The 26515-nt window shown below is 37.2% G+C and overlaps 1 protein-coding gene across 1 annotated transcript in view; it reads right to left on the bottom strand.

Annotated features, from left to right (window-relative positions):
* Positions 1–4858: 4858 nt before the first annotated feature.
* Positions 4859–26515, bottom strand: part of LOC112049060 (cell adhesion molecule Dscam2) — an 84823-nt gene continuing 63166 nt past the window's right edge. The window contains exons 27-34 of the mRNA XM_052884263.1: positions 25319–25495; positions 24192–24421; positions 22892–23204; positions 22056–22284; positions 15872–15975; positions 12971–13120; positions 10430–10501; positions 4859–5002 (exon numbers count right to left, since the gene is read on the bottom strand). Of these exons, the coding sequence (XP_052740223.1) occupies positions 4977–5002; positions 10430–10501; positions 12971–13120; positions 15872–15975; positions 22056–22284; positions 22892–23204; positions 24192–24421; positions 25319–25495 (1301 nt within the window). The 3' untranslated portion in view covers positions 4859–4976. The remainder of the gene's footprint in view (positions 5003–10429; positions 10502–12970; positions 13121–15871; positions 15976–22055; positions 22285–22891; positions 23205–24191; positions 24422–25318; positions 25496–26515) is intronic.

Genomic DNA, 26515 nt, shown 5'->3' with positions numbered 1-26515 from the left:
GTTAGCTGATGTCAACTAACTATATACATACGAGATTTCGTGCTGATGAGTAACTGACCACTCGCTTTAATATATTTAGATTATATTTTATTATTAGTATATAACTTCGGAGCAGTGATAGCCCAGTGGATATGACCTCTGCCTCCGGAGGGTGTGGGTTCGAATCCGGTCTGGGACATGCACCTCCAACTTTTCAGTTGTGTGCATTTTAAGAAATTAAATACTAGTATCACGTGTCTCAAACGGTGAAGGAAAAACATCGTGATGAAACCTGCACACCTGAGAATTTTCTTAATTCTATGCGTATGTGAAGTCTGCCAATACGCATTGGGCCAGCGTGGTGGAATATTGGCCTAACCCCTTTTATTCTGAGAGGAGACTTAAGTTCAGCAGCGAGCCGAATATGGGTTGATAATGGTGATGATAGCTTTGTCTAATAACAAACATAAATACGTAGGTTATGTATCTCAATCTTTACAGTCATTAGTAGGCCAAAATAAAGTCGCTTTCCGCGTCTGTACCCGTAGATTTTTCAGGCTAGGAAATGGATTTACTGCGGTTTTCATTAATAGATAGTGTTTCAAGAAGAATGTAACAATTGTAGTCTAATAAAAATGTCATGGTTCAGGTTTTCCAATGACAATGTCACGGGCGTCCACTAGTCACACTTTATAGCGAAAGTTTGTGTGTGCTTGTGTGTGTGTATGTTTATTCCTCCTTTGCGCTGCGGCTACTGAAGCGCAAAGGAGGACTTTGACTGAAATACTTTGACTGAAATTTGGCATAGAAAACTTACTACTTTTACATCCTGGAAAATTTTTTGACAGCCTCCGTGGCGCAGTGGTATGCGTGGTGGCATGCCTGGTATGCCCGGCTGGACAGATTGAGATTTTCTTAATTAGTCCAGGTCTGGCTGGTGAGAGGCTTCGGCCGTGGCTAGTTACCGCCAAGCGATTTAGCGTTCCGGTACGATGCCGTGTTGAAACCGAAAGGAGTGTGGATTTTCATCCTCCTAACAAGTTAGCCCGCTTCCATCTTAGACTGCATCATCACTTACCATCAGGTGAGATTGTAGTCAAGGGCTAACTTGTAAAGAATAAAAAAAAAAAGAAAACTTACTACTTTTTTCATCCCGGAAAAATCCTTGGTTCTCGCGGGATTTGTGAAAAGCTCCTCGCGGACGAAGTCGCGGGCGTCCGCTAGTTTTAGATAAATCATAAAAAGGAATTCAAAAGATAAGCCGAGAACATAATCTAAGCCGTAGAACTGTACTTGCCTTTGTATTTTTGTTTGTATCCTGTCCGTATAAAGTAATGGCGCAACGAAAGGAAACTAGATCCTATTGATTTTCCGCTCAAGTTCCATTAATGCCGTAATCTTATAACGGCCTAATTGCTCTGTGTCGGCTCTCAGACTAGATTAAATATTGTAGCGACGTCGTTTAGGTACAATGAGATGACGTCATTTTTACTTTGCTATGAAATTAAATTCTGGAATGGATAAACGATTTTATGATACCTACTTACATTCACAGTTTTTTATCGCTACGTTACAACGACTTGCGGTACGAACGGCTTCAGTGTGCTCGTGGCGTTAGAGCCGTCCACATCTCTTGTTGTGTAATTCTTTATGGCTTACTTGGGATAGGCGGGTAGAGTGACTTGAGTGGAAAAGGGGAGTGTTTGTTACCAGTCAAAGGTACCTTTAACCCTACACACATCTTTCACAAGTACGTGACTTCACTCAAGGTCATTCTCTGCCATTCTAGGGTCTTATTTTGGTTACAGTTTGATTTGTTAATTAAGTTGTCCTGACAAGTATTGTGAATCATAACCTTTGTTCGACATTAGTTTTCTTATATTTGTAATCACTTTTGAGTCCTATAATAAGTTGGATTTGAAATTAAATAAAAACATCTTGCTGCATACCTAACCTTTATAATAGCATACCTTTATAGTAGCATGTTTAGTACAATGATATTAAAAATAATGTTGCGCCACATCTGTTAACCGATCACGTAACCTCGCACAGTTGAAAGGATAATTACTTTAGATACGAGTAAGTAGGGAGGTCTGGGGTCTTACTACAAGATCTTAAAATCGGTACCGATTCCATAATGTTTTGACATTTCCTACCCTAAGGGACATTAAGGTTATAGAACAATAGTTTCGTTTTGACGGCTACCGTGGCGCAGACGTATGCGCTTTAGATTTACAAGACGAAAGTCCTGGGACCCCGGCTGGACCTATGGAGGTATTACGGTCGGTGTCGTGGCTAGCCGCCATCCTACCTCCTCTATCCTCCTCCTAACAAGTCATCCTGCTTCCATCTTAGATTGCATCATCTATCAGGTGAGATTGTAGTGAAGGCCTAACTTGCACAGAAAAAGAAATAAAAGATTAGCGATTTTGAATGTCATTGACCATTTTATTCAGTCAATACGTACCACTTACTGAGGTAATGTTAATTACGCCCTTAATTAAGATGGACAGATATCATGATGGTTTTGCTAACGGTTCTGGAAAACCCCTGCAAGCTAATTCACTAACGTTAATGTATACGAAATTCCATATCCATTCGTGGATATCATACAGTAGGTAGATGACATTTCTGAGTTGATTTGATGTTTATTATAACTATCGGACGCCCGCGACTTCGTCTTCTGGAATCCACTTTTCACAAATCCCGCGGGAGCTATGGATTTCTCCGTGATGCAAGGTAACCTGTGTGTTAATCCAGGATAATATGTATTTTTGGTTTAAATTTCAGCCAAATCGGTAAAGTAGTTGCGCCGTTAAAACATCTATTCAAACTTTCGCGTTTATAATATTAGTAGAATAGGTTATTAATAAAGACCAAAGCCCAAAGGCATATTCAGTCATTAAAATAGGCTGATAATGATGAAACTTATACCAATGACGTAAAAACCTAGCATGGAAACTACTACTAAGCTAATTAGGCAGACATCCACGTAAACTCTATTGTGAATAATTACGTTAAGCTCGCTTTTAAAGCACTTAACGCTGTTTTTCCATCTGCGCTAATTTGCTAAGTGAAGCTGAGTTATGATAAATTACAGTTTAATTTCTTCCACGAGCCTGTGTTATCAACTACGCGAGGGTGCAACTTTATTTACAAAGCTTTTAGCCCTTGAAAGATAGAACTATGTATTTTTAACCCTCGAATAAGCTATAGATAGTCCAGTGGATATGACCTCTACCTCCGATTACGGAGGGCGATCAAACCGGTTCAGGGCATGCACCTCCAACTTTTCAGTAATGTGCATTTTAGGAAATTAAATATCACGTGTCTCAAATGGTGGAGGAAAAACATCTTGAGGAAACCTGTATACCTGAGAATTTTCTTAAGTCTCTACGTGTGTGAAATCTGCCAATTCGCATTCGGCCAGCGTGGTGGACTATTGGCCTAACCCCTTTCCTACTGAGAGGAGACGTGCTCAACAGTGTGCCGAATATGGGTTGATATATATAACCCTCGAACAAGACTGGTAATGATGGAGATTAACTGCACCTTGTTGGTTAGGTGTAATGGGTTTCGAGGACCTGGATTCGAGTTCCAGGCCAGGCTTTTAAACAGTGGGTAATAGAGTCGTTTACATTTCAAATGATTGTTAGTTTATTGGATCAATGTTCCTTATCGCAAGTTGCGAAAGGGGGCTAGACGGAAAAAATTAAGACCAAAAGTTGTAACGACACTTTTTGCTATAGTTGTAAGCCGTGCGGCGTGCGCGTGTTTCTCTTCTCTCTCTCTCGCTCTCTCTCGCTCTCTCTCTCTCATAGAAAGCAAGCCAATCGTTTCGTCTTTCTATTTCACACTGAACAGTGTGGTGTCAATTTATATTTGGTACTAGCGGACTAATTAATCGAAAAGAACTTGGTTCCATCCGACTGCCATCCTTGACACCTCTCGAGTGTTTTTTTTTACAAGTTACTATGGTTACTTGTTACTGTGATGTGGATACCAGTTAAGAACTGTGCTGATACATAAATCATGTAGGATTTGTATGAATAAGCATAACTTTAAGGCAGTGTTATGAAGCAAGAAATGCTTGCGTTAGTAATGATTTTACGGAATTTTCTGTAACTGGCATCCTCCTCAATATACAACTCTTGTGATTTATCGTTTTGCCAATGTTCATTGACAATTGATATAGGTCAAAAGTCACTAGGAAAGCTTCTTATATGTTTAATTCATTATTTCCAGTAGGCTAATTCACTAACTTTGACGTATGTTAGTTGACTTTAACGAAATTGAGATTCTATGTAAGAAATATCATCCGGTGCCTACTGACAACCCTTCGTGGACATCATACAGTAGGTAAATGACATTTATAAGTTTATTTGATGTTTATTATAATAGGTTGTTAATAAAGACCAAAATAGTGAAAAGACCCCCGTGGCGCAGTGGTATGCGCGGTGGATTTACAAGACGGAGATTCTGGGTTCGATCCCCGGCTGTGCAGATTGAGATTTTCTTAATTTGTCCAGGTCTGGCTGGTGGAAGGCTTCGGCCGTGGCTAGTTACCACCCTACCGGGAAAGACGTACCGCCAAGCGATTTAGCGTTCCAATACGATGCCGTGTAGAAACCGAAAGGGGTATGGATTTTCACCCTCCTCCTAACAAGTTAGCCCGCTTCCATCTTAGACTGCATCATCACTTACCATAAGGTGAGATTGTAGTCAAGGGCTAACTTGTAAAAGAATAAAAAAAAAGACCAGCTGGACTTTAAAGGTACGATCTAAAACTTTCTTTTCACTTAATATCTTGAACATGCTAAAGGTTTTTCTAACGGTTTATGTAGAGAAAGTGGTAAGGTATATAAATGAAACAATCTAATAATATAAATAGACAATATTATTGTAAAAATTTTAGTATACATATTAATATGTATAACTGAATTTTCTAATTATGTTGACTAGATAATTATTTGACTAAACAATTTGGCAGTGTTTCCTCAACTCCCTGAGTCTTGTGAGCAACCTGCGAAAGAAAAACACTATTATTATAGAAAAACCTTACTTAAAACTTAGTTTTACACAAAAATTGAGTAACACGATGTTTGTGACCGCCTTACGATGATTTTTTGTTTGTTTACCCAACAGCCAGACCTGGATCGATTAAGAAAACCTCAATCGGCCCAGCCGGGGATTGAACCCAGGACCTCCGTCTTGTTAATCCATCGCGCATACCACTGCGCCACGGAGGCCTTCATATAGACTTTTGATCTAACAGTCAAGCGAAAACTTCATAAAAAGGTGTTCTTCGAAGCTTTTCTCTGTATGACCATCGACTGATACTACTGTTGGAACAATATCCGATAACTCAACTTTCCAAATGGCGTTTACCTCGTAAGCAAGGTCCAAGTAGTTTAATACAAACCCCATATTATTATTTTACGCTTATTGAGGATAATAATAATAATAATATAATAATAAAGCCTTTTTATTCCAATATCCTCAGTTTTTTACATTATACATTGTGTTAGTGATTAATTTTTTTTTTTTTTACAAATGTACTTATAATATAGTGTTAGTTAATGTTAGTTAACTTAGATCTAAATTATTTGGGATATGGACCCCATTTTGGGTATAGGCCTCCCCCAACCTTTTCCACCTTTCCCTGTCCTTGGCTTGGTCAATCCAATTTCTCCCCACTGCTTGAGCGATGTCGTCTTCCCATCGCTGCTTTGGTCTACCGACTTTTCTTTTACCTGATGGACCCTTCCATTTGGTTGTTTCTATTGTCCATCTTCTGTCAGAACAGCGTGCGATGTGACCAGCCCATTGCCACTTTATTGTCAGTGCCTGTTTCAGCGCATCTGTGACCTTCGTTTTTTGTCTTATATTCTCACTTCGTACTTTATGTATTTTTCTGATCCGTAATATGCTTCTCTCCATTGCTTTTTGTGTATTAGCAATTTTTTGTTTTATACTGTTTGTGAATACCCAAGATTGACAACCATACAAGAGGCATGGTGTAATACAGGAATCCATTACAATTTTTTTCATGTGTAGGCTATAGTTACCTTTTAATATCTCCTTCAACGACCAAAACTTTTTCCATGTCAGATTTATTCTTCTTGTCACTTCTAGTAGGTTACTGTTTACGTTAAATGAGACTTGTTTCCCCAAATAAATATAATTGTCAACATATTCTATTAGGTGTCCGTTTACTTGTATTGGTCTTTTGTAAGTGTTGGTCATTATTTTTGTCTTATCTGTGTTCATATCAAGTCCTACTTTTTTACTTTCCTGATCGAGTGTTGTTATCATTTCCTCCAGGTCTTTAGGTGATTCAGCCATTATCACAATGTCATCTGCAAATCTTAGATGATTGAGATAGTTGCCATTTATCAGTATGCCTTTTTGTGCCCAGTTCATTTTGCTAAAAATATCTTGAAGGACCGCTATAAAAAGCTTTGGTGACAGCGGGTTATATTTATATATTTTTGGTCGATTTTTAGCGAGTAAAGAGCTTTCCAGATAGCGCTGTGATTGATGCTGTCAAAAGCTTTGCTGTAATCTATGAACGCCACATAGAGGGATCTGTTGAATTCTCTGTATTTTTCCATTATTTGTTCTATTGTCTGAATGTGATCGATAGTGCTGAAACCTGACCGGAAGCCTGCTTGCTCTACAGGTTGTAAATTGTCAATATCCTGGGTTATTCGTTTCAGTAGTATTGAAGCAAATAGTTTGTACGAGCTTATTAGAAGACTGATTGGCCTATAGTTTCCTATATCTTGTGGATTGCCTTTTTTAAAAAGTAGGATAATATCTGACGAGCACCATTTTTTGGGAACTATTTCTGTGTCCAAGATCATATTAAATAATTTAGTCAAATGGTATAATAAAACTGGTGATCCCACCTTTAAAGCTTCATTGCTGATTCCGTCTGGGCCAGAGCTTTTTTCGTTTTTTAATTGTTTAATGTGTGTATACACCTCCTTTTCATCAATTGGTTGGACAGTGTTAGTTATTATTGGATAGTTTATTTGGTTTTCAATGATGGCGTTGTCTCTTTTCTGATATAAGTTTATATAGAAGTTTGTTGCGTGTTCGATTACAATCTTCCTTGTGCTGGTTTCCTCTGATGTATGGTTAAGGTTATGTATCCATTTTTTATGTGTGGTTAGATCTCTGAATGCCCTTTTTGTACTTCTGAATTTTCCTAAATTATTAGTTATAATGTTGTATCTGTAGTTGCAGTAATCTTTTTTTATTGATTTATTTGTAGTTTTGTACAATCTGCTAAGTTCATTTTTTATTTCTTTATTCTTCTTTCTTGTTTTTATTAATTCTGTGCGTCTATTAATTAAGATTTCTGTTTCCTTGCTGAATATTTTATGTATTTTGCCTTCTGGTAGCTGTTTTGTTGTTGTTAGGCTATCAAGTATGGTCCTTTCAAGCTGATCGTAGTAAATCTGTACGTCGGTAACTTTGCTTAGTTGGTCTGAAGTTTCCATGATTTCTGTAAGATTCTTTAAATATTTTTCAATCTCTTCTTTTGTTTTTGGTCTATTTGTCATAGATTTAAAGTTTTTTCTAGAGACTTTCGGTAATTTTAAAATAAGAGTAGCTCTAACAAGCCTGTGATCGGAGGGGAATTTTAAATTACTAATAACCTCAACGTTCGTTATAATTTTTGGAGCAATTGACATTATGAAGTCGACTTCGTTGGTAGTTTTTTTATCTGGAGATATCCAAGTCCATTTTTTATTGCTCTTTTTTTTTGAAGAAGGTATTCATTATTGCTAGTTTGTGTTCGGAGGCATATTCTATGAGTCTTTCTCCTCTTCCATTTCTTTCGCCGAAGCCAAATTGGCCAATGATTTGATTATTATCCGTTTTTATTTTCTGGCCTATTTTTGCGTTAAAGTCTCCAATTACCAGAACTTTGTCATCTGCTAGGGAGTGAGCTTGATTTAAGTCTTTGTAGAACTCACAGATTTCGTCTTCGTTTGCTTTATCAGTTGGTGCATAAGCCTGTATTAGAGAGAGTCGAAAATTATTAAACTCCATTTGCAAGAGCGCTACTCTTTCTGAGATACCCGTAAATTTTATTACTTTGTTTTTGTGCTCTTTTTTAATAAGGAATCCTACTCCGTATAAGCCTTTTGTTTTACCTATATAACACAAGACATTGTCCTTGTATTCTTCGATGTTACAGCCCATTCGTCTGACTTCTGACAGACCTATTATGTCGTAGTTTATATCACTGAGAGCATAGGTTAATTCAAGATATCTTTCAAATGACGATAGAGATCGTACATTATAAGTGCAAATTTTTAGTGTGCTTTGATTTGTCCTTCTGTTGTTATTATTTTCGGTTGGAGGGTAGTGGTCTTCTTCCCCCACGGTGACCGGCCGGATTGGGGTGATAGATTTTGTTTTAGTAGTTTGTTTGTTTGTTGTAATGATTTTTGCGTGGCTGGCGGTGCATGCTAGTTTTTTGAACCTGAATAAGAAGGTTGTCCTCGAGTTACATAATCTAGAATATTGTTTGTGTTTGTTTTCTTGGAAGCTGGTCTAGTTGTGTTTGTTTTATCATTAGGAGACTCTTTTGAGTCTCTTTTTCTTTTGAATTGGTTGGTTTCTTTAGGATCTTTTATTATTAGTATATCTTTTTTTAAATAGGCTATCTTGCCCTTCTCCCGCTCTTGCAATAGTTGAGGCACCAGTTCTTTTCTTTTAAGTAAAACCTCTTTTGAGTAGTCCTCCTTAATCGAAATGTCTGATCTCGTTAGGTCTCCCTTTTTGTATCTGTTCCTGAGAATTTGGTTCCTTTTCCATATTGAGGTAAAACCAATCAGTAAAGGGCGAGTTCCTTTGCCTTTGGCCCCTAATCTTTGTACGGTATTTATTTCGTAGGATTGTATATTCGTGTTAGTTTCTCTTTCAATTATCGTTTTTGTGTAATCAATTAAGGATCCCTCTTGCTCCATCTCGTTTACTCCAAAAAATATTAAATTGTGCCTTCTTTTGTTATCTTCCAGGGAATCAACCTTGTGTTGTAAAGTTTCAACTTTAGTTTTTAAGGCTTTATTTTCTTCAATAACTGATGCAAGTTTCTTATCCAAACTTTCCAACACAGTTTCAGTTATTTGTTTGGTTTGTAGTGCCATCTCTTCTTTTATTTTGTTGAGAAGTAATTCCATTTGGTTTTCCATAGTTGACAATCAAAGTTGAACTTGTCTGAGTCCTATTTAATATTTTATGTAGAAACACTGGGTACGTTTGACATTTGACAAGTGACAGTTTGAGTCAATTTTATTTTGAGTCAATTTGACGTTTAGGTGACAGATTTCTTTTATTCACTGCTCTCAATCATACAGCGTTTCTCTGACGCTAAATCCTGAATTCAGAATTCACCACCGCTGTATCGGTACGGTCAAATATATTCCATTAATGTTTTCAATTAGTAAACGTTTCTTGATCAAATAACTATTTATGTAGAAATGTAGAAAATAAATTTATAAACGGAAAAAATCTTTGGCCGTAGCAGGTTTCGAACCACGGTATATCGTCTCAAGATCCGCGGTACATTCCACTACGCTACGGTGAAGCTTACAAATATTTGTGAATTAAGAGGTGTGATTAAGATAGTCAATATTCTGCTGTAGGACGCGTCAAAAGATAATTTTTTTACCCACAACGAAAAAAAATAAAAAATTGTTTTTAGTATTCACAAAGGTTTTTTTGGCACTTTTAAACGAAATTTATCACTTTAGATAGTTGGAAAAAGTTATGCACAACACTTTAAATTAAGTTTTTAAATATTTTCAATGTTTTCGATGTGCTGATGAACTGTTATTGAGGATATAAACTTTAAATTAATTCAAAATTCACTTATTTAAAGTAGGATAATTATTGATGGCCTCCGTGGTGCAGTGGTATGCGCGGGTTCGATCCCCGGCTGGGCCGATTGAGGTTTTCTTAATCGGTCCAGGTCTGGCTGGTGGGAGGCTTCGGCCGTGGCTAGTTACCACCCTACCGACAAAGACGTACCGCCAAGCGATTTAGCGTTCCGGAGCGTTCCGGTTCCGACGTCGTGTAGAAACCGAAAGGAGTGTGGATTTTCATCCTCCTCCTAACAAATTAGCCCGCTTCCATCTTAGACTGCATCATCACTTACCATCAGGTGAGATTGTAGTCAAGGGCTAACTTGTAAAGAATAAAAAAAAAGTTTATTTTACAAGCACTTTTGAAACGTCGAGTTATGTGATTTAAAGGTGGTAAATAAAGTTACGAGGGTTCCAAATGCGCTTTGGTCTGAGAAGAGCCCACAGCAAACGGACATTTTTGTTCTTCCTCTACAGAGGAAAATAAACTGTGAAGAGGAAATCTTCCTCTATTAAAAAAAAAATATTTTTTTTTGTTTATCATCATAAAATGTCATCCAACTCACCATGATCCGGGCAGTAGTGTCTTCGTCGCCGTCTACGTCGCTGAGCTTCGCAGGCATCCACGCATGTTTCTTCTGTGAAAACAAATAACTTAATGTATTTAACTTAATCCCACTAAATTACCGGGTGTCAGTATTCTGGCTGCATGAAATTCAGATTATTCCAGATTAATTAACCGACTTCAAAAAAGGAGGAGGTTCTCAATTCGTCTGATGATCAGTTTGAAGGCGGTGCTAAACCTTAATATAAGCCGTTTCTGAAAGAATTACATGAAATAACACTGTCTGAAAAACCTAAATCTTACATGGCTTGAATTAATACATCATTGGACTAGCACCGCCTTCAAACTGATCATCAGTTAGAACATAATATGATAGATAGAACTTAGTATGATGTTATTTTTCGATTTTTATTTTAGTCAGTATGTTTTGTTTTTGAAGTCGGTTAAATTTTTTTTATCTAAATTCCGATTTTTGTCAATCAAATCATGTTACTCCAAACTTTGCTTTATCTATCAGTAAAAGCTGCATGAAAATCTGATGATGAACAAGTTTGAGCCTAATTTTTGGACAGTTACAAAGTGCCTATAGAGCAAGTTAGATATAAGTCTCGCTCACTTAACAAGGATCTGCTGAAGATGATGATGATGAATGTGTCATCATCATCATCATTATCAACGCATATTTGGCTCACTGCTGAGCTCGAGTCTCCTCTCAGAATGAGAGGGGCTAGGCCAATAGTCAACCATGCTGGCCCAATGCGTATTGGCAGACTTCACACACGCAGAGAATTAAGAAAATTCTCTAGTATGCAGGTTTCCTCACGATGTTTTTCATCGTTTGAGGCACGTGATATTTAATTTCTTAATATGCACACAATTGAAAAGTTGGAGGTGCATGCCCACATGGATTCGAACCCACACCCTCCGGAATCGGAAGCAGAGGTCATATCCACTGGGCTAATGATGAATGTGTGTTACCTTCTAATCTAACTTTCGATGTAAAGAATAAGCTAGCTAACCCTGCAGTCAGCCATTATAGTTTAGATCATAGAAATTCAAATCAGAATATTCTGTTTCACACTCGAGTGTTCAGAATGTACAGGTATCTATATGTATGAGTGAACAAGCACAAAGATGATATCCAACACCGTGCCACACCTAACGTCTATTAGGTCGTTGGCTAGACACTTTGCCTCTGTGTAAATGGAGCTTTAGAGGATTTACTGGCCAATCCAGTTAAGGGTCGTACACACTAGTACTTAAGGCAGCGGTATTTCTTTGACGGTAATGTTACAAAGACCTTGAATATTATTACTAGGAAATATATTATATACTAGCGGATGCCCGCGACTTTGTCCGCGTGAAATTTAGTTTTTCACAAATTTCTTTGGGAACTATGGATTTATGGAATTAAAAGCCCATGTGTTATTAAGAAATAGATTCAGAGTAAAATCTATTTCCATTTAAATTTTTAGCAAAATCGGTTCAGTAGTTGCAGCGTTAACAGAAACAAACAACCTAATAAACAAGCATACAAACTTTCGCGTTTATAATATTAGTAGTAGTTGTACAGTATTTATACTGTATACAGTCATAACTATATCCACTCAATATAAATGTGAACACTGCCTGATACAGCAAAACATTGCCCCCACTAGTACACTCACCGTCACAGCAAGGCGGATGGGAGGGCGGCGCGGCGTCGTCCTCGTGCCTCGCTAAAGCGCGCAGCTGAAGCGTATACGCGCGCGAACCGCTGCCCCCACTAGTACACTCACCGTCACAGCAAGGCGGATGGGAGGGCGGCGCAGCGTCATTGTGACTCGCTAAAGCGCGCAGCTGAAATGTATACGCGCGCGAACCGCTGCCCCCACTAGTACATCCATCGTCACAGCAAGGCGGATGGGAGGGCGGCGCGGCGTCGTCCTCGTGCCTCGCTAAAGCGCGCAGCTGAAGCGTATACGCGCGCGAACCGCTGCCCCCACTAGTACACTCAACGTCACAGCAAGGCGGATGGGAGGGCGACGCAGCGTCGTCCTCGTGCCTCGCTAAAGCGCGCAGCTGAAGCGTATACGCGCGCGAACCGCTGCCCCCACTAGTACACTCACCGTCACAGCAAGATGGGAGGGCGGCGCGGCGTCGTCCTCGTGCCTCGCTGAAGCGCGCAGCTGAAGCGTATACGCGCGCGAACCGCTGCCCCCACTAGTACACTCACCGTCACAGCAAGATGGGAGGGCGGCGCGGCATCGTCCTCGTGCCTCGCTAAAGCGCGCAGCTGAAGCGTATACGCGCGCGAACCGCTGCCTCTACTAGTACACTCACCGTCACAGCAAGGCGGATGGGAGGGCGGCGCGGCGTCGTCCTCGTGCCTCGCTGAAGCGCGCAGCTGAAGCGTAAGCGCGCGAATTGCTGCCTCTACTAGTACACTCACCGTCACAGCAAGGCGGATTGGAGGGCGGCGCGGCGTCGTCCTCGTGCCTCGCTAAAGCGCACAGCTGAAGCGTATACGCGCGCGAACCGCTGCCTCTACTAGTACACTCACCGTCACAGCAAGGCGGATGGGAGGGCGGCGCGGCGTCGTCCTCGTGCCTCGCTAAAGCGCGCAGCTGAAGCGTATACGCGCGTGAACCGCTGCCCACTCCCAACTGGTCGCCGCCCGCGAACGTTGCGTATGGACTTATCTCATACACATCTGTTGTAAGATTGTTTTTATATAATTAGACGAACAGTGAATATTTTATTTATTTTACTGTTTCGACCGAAACCTACGTATCCAAGCGACATTGTCACCGAGTTTCGACAAAAATCCTCCACATAAAGGAGATGGTCCATTTTAGGTCCACTCCGTATCATTAAAATTTAAAAATACAAAGATTTTATTAAAAATTATTAAAGTGAATAAATCTAACTAAATAAAAAAAACCCAAGTTTTTGAGTTATATCAAGATGGCGCCCATAAAACAACTATGACATAACAATTGACAGCAAACGTCAAATCGATTACTGCATTGAAAACGTCATCTATCCGCCATTATTACCCTTATTAGTGTTGTAATTCTTGGGAGATGATGAATATTATTTCGAAAGAATTACAGTAAAATCGTAGATTTGTATGATCAAAACTAGTTAAAAAAATATCTTCTTTTATTTCCGCTAAGGTACAATGACTGATCCTGGGCTCCATACAATTTTGGACCATCTGACATCTCCTTTCGTCTTAGCATAACTTAACTTTTTAAAACTTTTTATAAGTTTCGCAATTGAACATTACAGAGCAAAGCTAACTGGTCCAGAAAGTTGGTCTACTATTTTTTATAGGTTAATGTGATTCATTTTGTTCGTGATTTCATCTTAGTATTTCCTTTAGTTATACATAGAGGAAACGTTCAAAATTCTGGTATTTCTTCATAACACGATGTTGATGATTTGATTGTGATTGATGAAATTTCTATTCTCGCACTTTGTGAATAATTTTCTTAACAATCTTAATTTTGCGAAAAACAAAACGCTATACAAAAAATCGGTTTCTATGGGTACGTTCCATTATCTTTATTTACTTATCGAAGATAATATAAAAATTGGTGCCTCTCGGATGCTCACAAACTTTTATAAGGCGATAAAACATTTTTCCGAGACGCGAGATTTTCAACCAACGCGCAACGTTAAAACTAAAACAATATAAATTCGTATTTTATATCTAACTTCAAATATATGATACTAAATTAAAAAAAAGAACCCAATCACAGTAGATAATAAATTGCTAAAAAAGCAAACCAACAGATTAAAAGTCTGTCATGGCCAGACCTGCTTCATTTCACAAAAACTGAAAGTTTGTTATATAGGTAAGTATATATATAGGTAAGTATACTTATTCCTATTGTAGGTAAGTATACTTAGACAGCTATGGAGTCGTCATTGTCATCGCCGAATTCATGTCATTAATCGCTAGACACCGTAGCTTTATAACAACCCTTAAGAGAGACTCTTTAATCTTATCGTTAATCGTGTTTTTTATAGATTTGCCGCGAAGCTGAATGACTGGCGTCTAGGAACATAATATCTGTATTATATCCAAGAAAATACAAAAAAACATACATTTTACACAATTCATCGATTGAGGTAGGTCCTTGAAGTCTGCTACCTACAAACGCCACCAAATTCGAATTCTATAGTCGCCTACAGTACTTACCATAGAAGCATTTAAATTGTCAAATTTTCAAGTTTTTTTAAAATTAGGAAGGTCTGGCTATAACAGGTTTTCGTTCTATAGAATAATACGATAAATATTTAAATAGTTTAAGCTATTACTACTACTATTACTAGAAATAATCACTTTAATAGTAATATTTTCTGGTAGTAGTAGAGTTCTATAGCAATAAGTAGTTTTATTGTTAAAGTGTAATCTCTCTCTCTCTCTCTCTCATTGAATTAATGACATTATGATATTGGTTTAAAGTTTCAAACCCAGTGAAGCGGCGCAAAGGTATTGATAATGTACCAACAAATTAGTGCACACTGTAATTACGTTAGATCTCTTGGATTTATTCTACCATTTCTAAAGTAAAATACCGAGACTGCTATCAAATCTTAAAAGTAAATCAATATAATGCCAGTTAGGTAGTATTAAACCCAATGGACATGGTACACACAAAATAAACTCAATATGAGTATTTCTGAAGTTAGATTCTTTTGGTCTAAACGTACGCACCAATATTAAGGCATAATACTTAGTTTAGGTACTCAACAACGTGCCAGGTATAATCCCTTATGTTCATCTGCTGCTCTCGAGCAAGTAAATACAAAATTGTCCACTTCGACTAACTATTGATTTGACAATACCATTGTATGGGGGACCGCAAAATCTGTGGCGAACACTTAATAGATGCAAAAATTCACTGCCTGAGGGCACATTTTGAAGCTATAGGCATTATTGGATAAGGAATAGGCTACTTGTCTCTTTTGTAAACAGTGTTTAAACTGAATTATGGAAGTATTATAAGCTATATTTTATTTTGTCTCGTCAATATACCAGTAAAAAATTTAATATAAATGAAAAAATATCTACGTAAAATTTTTGCCGCCGAAACACAACACATTAGCAAGTGACATCATTCATAGAATTTATGAATGACGTCACTGACGTGATTATATCACGTCACCGCAAGCGCCAATCACAAACCGATGCCTTGTAGCGAATGACGTTACAGTTTATGATTGGCGTTTGCGGTGACGTGATAAAAATACAATTTTGTTTTACAAAAATATTACAATTACGAGATTATTTTCATAAATAAAAATGTGATTAGAGTTTCTAGGCATCTATACTGGCTCTATGCAAAAAATCTTCTTAGTTTTGTACAGCAGGCGAGTAGCCTATTATTTTGTTATTTTTTTATTACTCTAGTTACAAGCCTTGTGCGCGCCACTGCTGAGAATAGTATACCTGGTGGGTCGGGAGGCAGCTTGGGTGTGGGGTGCGGCGGCGGGCGGTACGTGCCACAACCCGGCTTGTCGTTGGTCATCACGCGCGCCACTGCTCCATCACTTCTGAGACAACATGACCAAATTAATCAAAATACTCCACTTTAATTACTACTAGCCGATACACCCGTTTCATCCGTAGGTCCCTTTACCGTGAGAACCCAAAGATTAAAGTATTTGAACGGCTTTTGCAGCCTGAACTGGTAAAGAATATAAAAATACATGATGCACAGTTTGGTTTTCGTCCTGGTCTCTCAACACTCGACACGGCAATCTTGACTTTGAAGCGTGATACGTTAATTATAATATAGGTACTATGGAGAAAAATGTAGGACTCAAACATAAATAGTATTGTCGAACTGATGAGGTATTAGTACGTCGTCGTCGTCGTCATCAACCCATATTCGGCTCACTTCTGAGCTCGAGTCTCCTTTCAGAATAAGAGGGGTAAGGCCAATAGTCCACTACGCTGGCCCAATGCGGATTGGCAGACTTCACACACGCAGAGAATTAAAATAATTCTCTGGTATGCAGGTTTCCTCACGATGTTTTCCTTCACCGATTGAGACACGTGATATTTAATTTCTTAAAATGCACACAACTGAAAAGTTGGAGGTGCATGCTCCGGACCGGATTCGAACCCACACCCTCCGTAATCAGAGACAGAGGTCGTATCCACTGGGCTATCACGGTTCTATTGGTACGTGAACCATACATATACAGTGGTGTGTGGTGACACAGAGTCAGGCAATTGAAACCCACGTCTTACTAGACACGGGCATAAGTTAGTTATTTCTGCATATCGTCTCCAAAGAGTAAAAAAATCTTTTGTAGGTTTGGGTGTACTCTTCTATAATAAGATCCCCAAGACTGTGATGGACCTGCCAATGCATAGCTTTAAGCAATGTGTCAAAAAACATTTACTTAGTCGAGGGTACTACAACATTACATACGAGAGCAGTGATAGCCCAGTGGATATGACCTCTGCCTCCGATTCCGGAGGGTGTGGGTTCGAATCCTGTCCGGGGCATGCACCTCCAACTTTTCAGTTGTGTGCATTTTAAGAAATTAAATATCACGTGTCTCAATCGGTGAAGGAAAAACATCGTGAGGAAACCTGCATACCAGAGAATCATATCTTCATTCTCTGCGTGTGTGAAGTCTGCCAATCCGCATTGGGCCAGCGTGGTGGACTATTGGCCTAACCCCTCTCATTCTGAGAGGAGACTCGAGCTCAGCAGTGAGCCGAATATGGGTTGATGACGACGACTACAACATTGATGAGTTCCTTAATGATAAAGATGCTTGGAGGCCGTAGGATCAGCTTCCACCTTCACACAGAAAGTAAAACTATAAGAAATGTAAACAGTAATTGTTATCAATTGTAAATTATAATACTGCAACTGTTGAGTTTCTTGCCGGTATCTTCTCAGCAGAACCTGTCTTCCGAACCGGTGGTAGAATCTTTACAAATAGTCAACTGACGTGTCAAAAGTGCTTGTAAACTGAACCTACTTGAAATAAATGATTTTTGATTTTGATTTTTTGATTTTTGAAATATCAACATGGTGCCGTATAGAAAAAAAATCAAAGGAAAATCCCAAAAAAAGTCTACCAACATTATCTCATACTTTCTTCTTATATTGCAAGATTTATGAAATAAATTAACAAATAACCCTCAGCAATAAATTAAGGGTAATATCATTTGCAACTAGGTACGTTAGTATCAAGTCGTAAGCTAGCAAGATAGTCCTTAATAAAACATTTTAGTTCCCAGAGTTAAAATATTACAGGCTAAATTAAAGGCGGGATCATCTCGCAGAATTATGAAGTAAATTGTACAGAGACAAAGCCCCTTAATACCTTAGTGGGGAGTGGAGTCTCTTAATGAAGAGCATAAATAAGCCGCAATGTTTTAAGATGGAAAAATGCTTTAAAGTAGTCAACACACGGGAACTAGGGCGGAGACTTACTGGGCGTAATGCTTAATGCTCGCTATAATTTTGTGGTGGAAAAATATACCAAAAAAACTAGCCAGCCTAGTAAAGCTTCGTTTTAACTAATTCAATTTGATAACTTCTTCCCAATGACAGTTGCGCGAGCAACCAATAAGCTATCGGCGACAAACAGAAATTTTAGTCGCTCATAATTAAATTTATTAGAAAGCAAATACCTACTTAAAAAGTAAATAATTTTATAACAACGAATATTTCTTTAGTGATGTATTTCTCTGGAATATTAAACAACGCTTATACATATAACATATAATATATAATATAGAATCTTTAGTGATTCTTCACTAAAATCATCCATCAAAAACATTTAAAAAATACGAAAATCTTCTTCTTAAACAGTACACATAGCGTATACAAATATTACAAAAAAAAATTAAACTAACCTCAAAGTATACCATTCTCGTCTATATTCCGCCCATTTCTATGATTTTACACGTACGTAATAATGTGTAATTTATTATTACGATTCTTCATCGAAACTACTTTTTCTAACACTAAAACCTTAAAAAATTAAAAGTATCATAATCCTACCTATATAAAAATCCTAATATTTAATTTCCGCCCCGGATTCTGTGTGTTTGAAGCTTTAGTTTGTATACCAGTACACTTCATTAACTTTTTACATTAAGACCCTCCACTGAAATTTGTTTGAAATTCGAAAACATCCAAACCTTGGAAAGTTGAAGCAGTAGGTACACTTTTAAAACTTAGTTGTATGGAATGCAATAAAATATAGATAGCCATAGCCATTTCCGTAGAATAAAATAAAGCGTATGTAACTCAGAGAAGATGACCGTAACTATAGTGGTAAAAGAGTTTTTAAAATCGGTCGACTAGTTTTTGACTAAGACTTCGTAACAAACAAACAAACTAAAGTTCAATTCTTATATTTTTATAATATAGTTTAGATTAGATCGTATAAGGAGTAAAATGAGATTTTCAATAATGAAATCTGGATTTTGAAAGAGATGAAATTCTGTCGGAAATTCGATAGAATTCCAACGTCAGCTCCTCGTCACTCGTCTGTGGACGGGAAAAATCTTATTTTCTTACAAAAAATTCGTCCATTCAGCATGATGTTACACGGTTCATTTTAATATCACTTTACTAACATCTCCATTAAGGTTCAATATCCTTTGAATAAAGACATAATGCAGTGCCAAAGTGTTATATAAAGACGATCTGCTTTACACAAATTTTTATTTTAAAAAGGAACTTTAATTAAAACAGTAGTTAAGTGCATTGCTATGAAAGGAGATCATTCATTTTGGGCCCTTTTTGAAAGTGCCGGCCAACGAAAAAAAATAGCACGAATCGTTAGAACTAGTCATTTGGAGTAATAGTTAATATGGCATGAAAGTTGTAGGAGGGCTCTGAACCAAGTTATACAGGTTCGACGATTCGTTATTTTCATACATTTTGTCAATTTTCAAAAGTGCCCGCCAAGAAAAAAAACTGGTACGTATCGTTAGAACTGTCCATTTGGAGCAATAGTTACTACGGGCCAAATGTTGTAGGACTGCACTGAACCAAGTTATACAGGTTCGATAACTCGTCACTTCTATACATTTTACTGAGTTTTACAAGTGCCCGCAAACAAAATAAATCATACGTATCGTTATAACTAGCCATTTGCAGCAATAGTTACTAAGGCATAAACATTGTAGTATAGCTTTGTGTCGAGTTATACAGTTTCGATGATTCGTCCAATCCATTTATTTTATTGATTTTTTAAAGTACCGTTTAACAAAAATATGGTACTTATGGTTAAAACTGCCCATTTGGAGTAATAGTTAGTATGTCACAAATGTTGCAAGATTGTTCTGAACCAAGTTATACAGGTTCGATGTCTCGTCACTTCAATGTATTTGATGGAGTTTTGTAAGTTACAAAGTAAATGCTATTTATGGTTATAACTAGCCATTTTCAGTAATAGTTACTATGGCATAAACGTTGTAGTATAGATCCGAATCAAGTTATACTGTTTAGATGATTTGTCACATCCATATATTTTACTGATTTTTTAAAGTACCGTTCATCTAAAATATGGTACCTAACGTTAAAACTAGTCATTAGGAGCAATAGTTAGTAACACGTTGCACACGCTTAAAAAAAATTCTAGTACTGAAACAAGTTATATAACTTTCATTCATTGATTTCCAAAAAAGTTGGAAAACATAAAAGCAATAATATAAAATATAGAAATAATGATTCTAAGCATTTGCACAAATTCAACATTATAGTGCAAATGTAACTAAAAATTGTGTTATTGTGCATTGAGAGAAATAGAAATGTTTTATTAAGTTCTTCAAGTAATGGTAATTTCGGTTTACAAACTTGAATAGCATAACAAATACACGCACAACGGCGAATCACATGGCCAAGTGCAGAAACGGTCCAGAAGGAAGAACATAACAAATAATGATGACACAGCTCTTACACCATGATGACATTTGTTTCATATTGTTAGTTAAGTATTCATCATTATTACCTATTTATTGTTCCCCATTACATTCAGACATCAACAAAATCATAAGTGACGAATGTTTCTGTCATACCTACCAACTAACTGTATTGCTTAAATCGATAAAATGCATAGAAATTAAGAATCATTGAACTTGTATAACATGGCTCAGAGCAGGCCTACAACGTTTGTACTATACTATATACTAACTATTACTGCCCGTTCCTATTACAGCCAGTTCTAATGACACGTACCATTTTAATGGTTGGCACTTAAAAATCAAGTAAATGTATGGATATTACAAATAGTCACACCTGTATAACTTAGATCAGAGCATTTATACAACGTGTCTGCCATACTAACTGACAAAGTATGTCTAAATGATCAGTTAAAACTTGGTTTAGAGCAACCCTACAACATTCGTGTTATACTAACTATTGCCACAAATGAACAGTTAAAACGATACGTATCATGAATATTGTCGGTGGGCACTTACAAAACTCAATAAAATGCATATAAGTGACGAGATATCGAACCTTTATCGGACCAAACCTACAGCATTCGTGATATACTAAATATTACTCCAAATGGGCAGTTCTGACGATAAGTGCAGTGATAAGTGCATATTTTTGTAAAACGGCACTTTAAAAATCAATAAAACGACTGGATTTGAATGAATGGATTTGACGAATCATCGAAACTGCATAACTGGACACAGAGCTATACTAAAATGTTTATGCCATAGTAACTATTGCTGCAAATGCTAGTTACAACGATACGTATTATTTATATTGTAGGTGGTCACTTACAAAACTCAAAAAATATGTATAGAAGTGACGAGTCATTGTCATTATGAACCTGTATAACTTGATTCAGAGCAATCTTACAACATTTGTGCCATACTAACTATTGTTCCAAATGGGCAGTTCTAACGATACGTATCAGTTTTTTTTCTTAGCGGACACTTTTGAAAATTGACAAAATGTATGGAAATAACGAATCGTCGAACCTGTATAACTTGGTTCAGAGCCACCTGACAACTTTTATGCCATATTAACTATTGCTCCAAATAGCTAATTCTAGCGAGTCGTGCCATTTTTTTTTGTTGGCCGGCACTTTCAAAAAGAGCCCAAAAATGTATGGAGCGTGAATGATCTCCTTTGATGATATAGGGATTCAAAATTCATTTCAAGTAAGCGTTTACAAGTACTTTTGAACATCAAGTATGACCATTTGTAAATACTCTATCTAACCAACGGTTCAGAAGACAGGTACTGCCGAGAAGAGCCGAAACTCAACAGTTACTCTTGTTGATATTCAAACTACCCACATTAAAATCTCAGTATATGTTTCAATATGTAGATGGCACTTAAATTTTCTGTACTTAATATTAAGTGTAATGGGGCTAAAAAATTACTTTGCTGCAGACATTGGTAACCTCATGGTAAGCCATGAGTATGTAAAGTTACTGAAGATTTATAAGTTTTAAATTTATGAAAAACTGAATTCCACGCGGACGAAGTTGCGGGCGTCCGCTAGTAGAAAAATAAAGGTCCATCCTAAGTATACATATAACTACAATACAATATACATACAAACTAAGTTAAAATAAATATTTATTTTTTTATTTGCCAATTAATACATATTTAAATAGAAAAATGCCTTACCTTTTTCTTCTCAAAAGAATAGCAAGTATGGTCAGAGCTGCAAGAGATAACGCAGCACATAGTGCCAACAATAGCGCCAGTTCCCCCGCAGTGGCCGGGAAGGGTGCGTCGACCTCCTCAGCATAGCTGCCTTCAGCGGGGGTAGTCATGAACTCATACACCTCCCTCGTCCAACCAGCTTCATTTGACGCGCGAGCTGCTACACGGTATCTCGTTCCGGGTGATAAACCTAAGAAGGAACTGAGATTTTGTAGTTTTCAGGAATAAATACATTAGGTACACTGATGTAAATGAGATGATGAATATAATAAGATTTTTTTTTTTTAATATTTGCCATATTTTTTATTACTAGTCCCCTCCTATGGATAGCTAGTCGGGAATGACTGTGCTAGGAGTGGGTACGACAATAGTCCAACGGGGTGAGGATTGAACCACCACCCCTCGGTGATGAGTCCAACCGCTCTTACCGTTGAGCTATTGAGGCTTTTTTTGATTTAGGTAATTGAGTTCTGACTAGATAATAGGTATACAATTAGGTATGTATCTCGATGTTTTTTTTATAATATAATATCGTGTTTGTGAGCTAATAACAAGGTTTCATGTTACATGAATAAATTTCAAACCCTTCATACTTTTTCAAAAGCTTAAAAATGTAACTTTTTTTGCTCGCCTTAAAAATAGTCTTTAGCTTGATAGGGCTAGCAAATGAGACATTTCCCAGCAAGTGAGGTGAAATTTTTTCATGTATATTAAAATATATAATACAGTAAATAATAATACTATTATAGAAAACCGCATGAAACTTATCTTGAGAAAATGGTTTTTCATCTACTCACCTCCCAAAATGACTTCACCCCCAACCGGCACATCTCTAGCACCGCTCACACCAGAGCCCCCCCACTCCAGCTTCAGTGCCACTGGTCCACACCCCCCATCAGACCACATGCTAGTGTCAAACCTAGCATGCGTCGCATTTGCTCTGATCCACCTGGTGTCTGGCGGGGCGGTGGGCGGTCCCCCAGAAGTTCGGATGGATATCTCAGCCCCAGGCGCTCCTCCGGCGGACCCGTATGCTCTGTATGCTGATCCACATCGAAGACCTGTTAGTATAACTGGTCCGGGACTTGCTGATTGTATTCGCCATTCACCCTAAAAAAAATTCTTACGTCACTATGTAACCAATTTGATGATAAAAGTATAAAGAAGTAAAATTATCACTTTAATTTTTTTATATATTTATATGGTTTTGTCAGTATAATTTTACACAAATAGTGTAATAATCACAGAACAGACAACGCTAAAAACTAACGCTTTTAGCAATAGAAGTAGCAAGGGGGCGTGGCCCGCGCCCGGGTATGCGGCACAACGCAAGCGTGTCCGCGCATTTAGTATTAGTCTTGTTTTGTTCTGTGACAAAAGGAATAAACAATATTCAACACTAAGTAAGGGTGACATATTTAATTTTTCACTAAATATTAAACAGGTACGCTGGTTTTAATACAAAGAATTGACACTTTAAAAATCTAGTTACCTCTTATATCTGTGGTAATAATAGATCTGGAAATTGGCAGAGAGACATAAATTCTGATCTATAAATTGTCCAAAGAGAAAACTTAAAAATTATTTTTTGTTTGACTGTCGTCCCAAATTTATTTATTAGCATAGGAGCATAGTCAGTAGGTATACATATTATTCAAATACTACGACATTAGGTTATGCTTCATATTTTAAAAAAGCTTTGGATCTATTTTCAAACAAATAATTGCAATGGAATTCCTAAATTATTTTATTTATTTTATTTATTATTATTTAACAAACAACACATTGAAATTAAGCCTAACCATAGTGCAACACAAACCACAGTTAGTTTTACTGTGCACTGGTTATTATTGCATACAATAAATACAATATTTAGGAACAAACAGAACATTATTAACAAACAGAAGAGGATAAATAAATCATTGCTTATAATTGAAACATTTAAGAAGAAAAATCCTTCGGGTCATAGTTAAAAACCATATAACATTGATGTAGTATAAGTATCTTTCTACTCAAATAGTGCGAGACCTATCCTATATAGACCATATATTAATGCTATTTAATAAATAGTATATTATTTTGTCAATAATATCTTACTTCCGGTGCAGCAAGCCTCCAATGCAGCGTGTAAGCCTTCGGTAACGCGTGACCTTGAGCTCTCGGCGCTTGGCGAAGTTCTAACTCTAATTCCCTGGATCTTGCTTCTACTAACGCTAATCCTGGAGGTGTTGGTGGTCTTAAAACATACACCCGCCACGTCACCGAATCCGAGCCATGTGGGTTTTCCGCCACACACGTGTAATTGTCCGCGTGTGATAATTCTAAACCTAAAAATGTCGTCAGTATAAAAATATGCTTATAAACAAGCGTATTGTTTATAAATATACAAGAATTTTGCTATCAAATTTAAATTTCCTCATCCATCATTCATCATTAAATTAAATTTATGTATATGAACATTCATGTCTACTATTTAATGATTTTTTAAATAACTAAATATCTATTGACAGCCTCATTAGATAATTTTGGATTTTGTATTATTGATACTGAACAAATATGCAAAATTTCAAAGGCATATGTTTAGAGGTAATTAAAAGCTCCCGAGACTTAACTCTTATAAAATATACTATTATCATAATAAACTAAATTGAACATTAATAAAGAAATTAAAAGATTACTCTGAAAATGTATTCTAGATTCTTCGGTGCAAAATCTCGAGGATGTTATTACCTCAGTTAATTGGTTGTTGATCGCTCTAAAGCCAATGAGCGAATACTAATTCCGTTAGTCAAAAATTAACAATTAATGGCGTCTTACTTATTTACTGCTTAAAATTAGCTGTATGTTTTAGTTAAACAGAATATTAAGGATATTAAACAAGATTCAAATTTATATTATTTTAACACACTTTAGCCTTTTTAGGTTTTTTCGCTGGTTTATATTTAGAAAACATAAAAATTAGATGTCACATAATAATCATTAGCAAATTGATGAAAAATTAAGTAAGTGTTTCAGTAAGTTCATGGTTTAAATCCACAATAAAATCTGCTAAGTGGACTTGGGCATGATTTGTACAGTTATTAGGATAAGTTAGCTGAAGTTCCTTATTTTATTCTTTCTAAATATTAATAATAATATATTGGAGCCGCTAGTAATTTGTAAAACTACAGTTCTGAAGTAAAGTGGTCATGAATAATAATTAATAAATAACTTAAATCACTTACCTCTTATAAGTAGAGCGTCACCATCCAAATGGAACGGCGGTCTTGGATGCAGCTGGTTTCCAGCTCTTAGCCATCTCTTGGACGGAGGTGGAACTCCTCCCACAACACATCTGAGTGACAGCGAACCTCCAGCTGCGCCGACGGCTATGCCACCGAATGAGGAGATTCGAGCTGGTGCTATAAACATTACTCTGTTTTAATCATGAAATTTTATAGTGAAAGAATCGTGATTTAATATTATTCAGATTGTTTTCATCTTTAATATTAAATTTCAAAGCCTTGATCGCGTTTAACTACCACTCATCATCATCATCATCATCAACCCATATTCGGCTCACTGCTGAGCTCCTCTCCTCTCAGAATGAGAGGGGGTTAGGCCAATAGTCCACCACGCTGGCCCAATGCGGATTGGCGGACTTCACACACGCAGAGAAGTAATAAAATTCTCTGGACTGCAAGTTTCCTCACGAAGTTTTACCTTCACCGTCTGAGACACGTGATATTTAATTTCTTAAAAATGCACACAACTGAAAAGTTGGAGGTGCATGCCCCAGACCGGATTCGAACCCACACCCTTCGGAATCGGAAGCAGAGGTCATATCCACTGGGCTATCACGGCTCACTACCACTACTCTGCTACATTTATTAGTTTGCATTCATTTTCTTTTTGAAAGAAATGTTGGTCCAAACTTAGAGTCCTTTTCGAAAAGTTATATTAAGTACTAGCTGACGGCGGTTTCACCCGCGTGGTTCCCGTTCCCGTAGGAATACGGGGATATTATATATCCTAGCCTTCCTATAAATGGGTCAAATTTAAATCAAACGGGCGATGCAGATACCATGTAAACCTTTACAGGAACCATTTAAAGCCACTTTCGAACTCATATTAACACAAATTGGACTAAAATCCCAAATTAAACTAAAATCCCAAAGATATCTAGGCTAAAATCACGTGATTCAACGTCGTTCGGTTGAATGTTTTTATTAAAAATATTTTATTTTTCTGATTTTAGTGTGTACTATCATAAGTAAAGCGCCACAGTGCCTACGGATAATTTCGTTATTTACATTTTACCACAAAATTACTAAACCGAATTTGCATAAATGGGATCAATCTGGACGTATACTCTTTCAAACAAAAAACAAAAAGAATTATTTTTTGATTGGTTAAGAAATGACGAAATTTTTATTTTAATT

This window comes from Bicyclus anynana, chromosome 11 (assembly GCF_947172395.1).
Source record: "Bicyclus anynana chromosome 11, ilBicAnyn1.1, whole genome shotgun sequence".
NCBI classification, from domain to species: Eukaryota; Metazoa; Arthropoda; class Insecta; order Lepidoptera; family Nymphalidae; genus Bicyclus; species Bicyclus anynana.
This window is presented reverse-complemented; position numbering and strand designations above follow the sequence as displayed.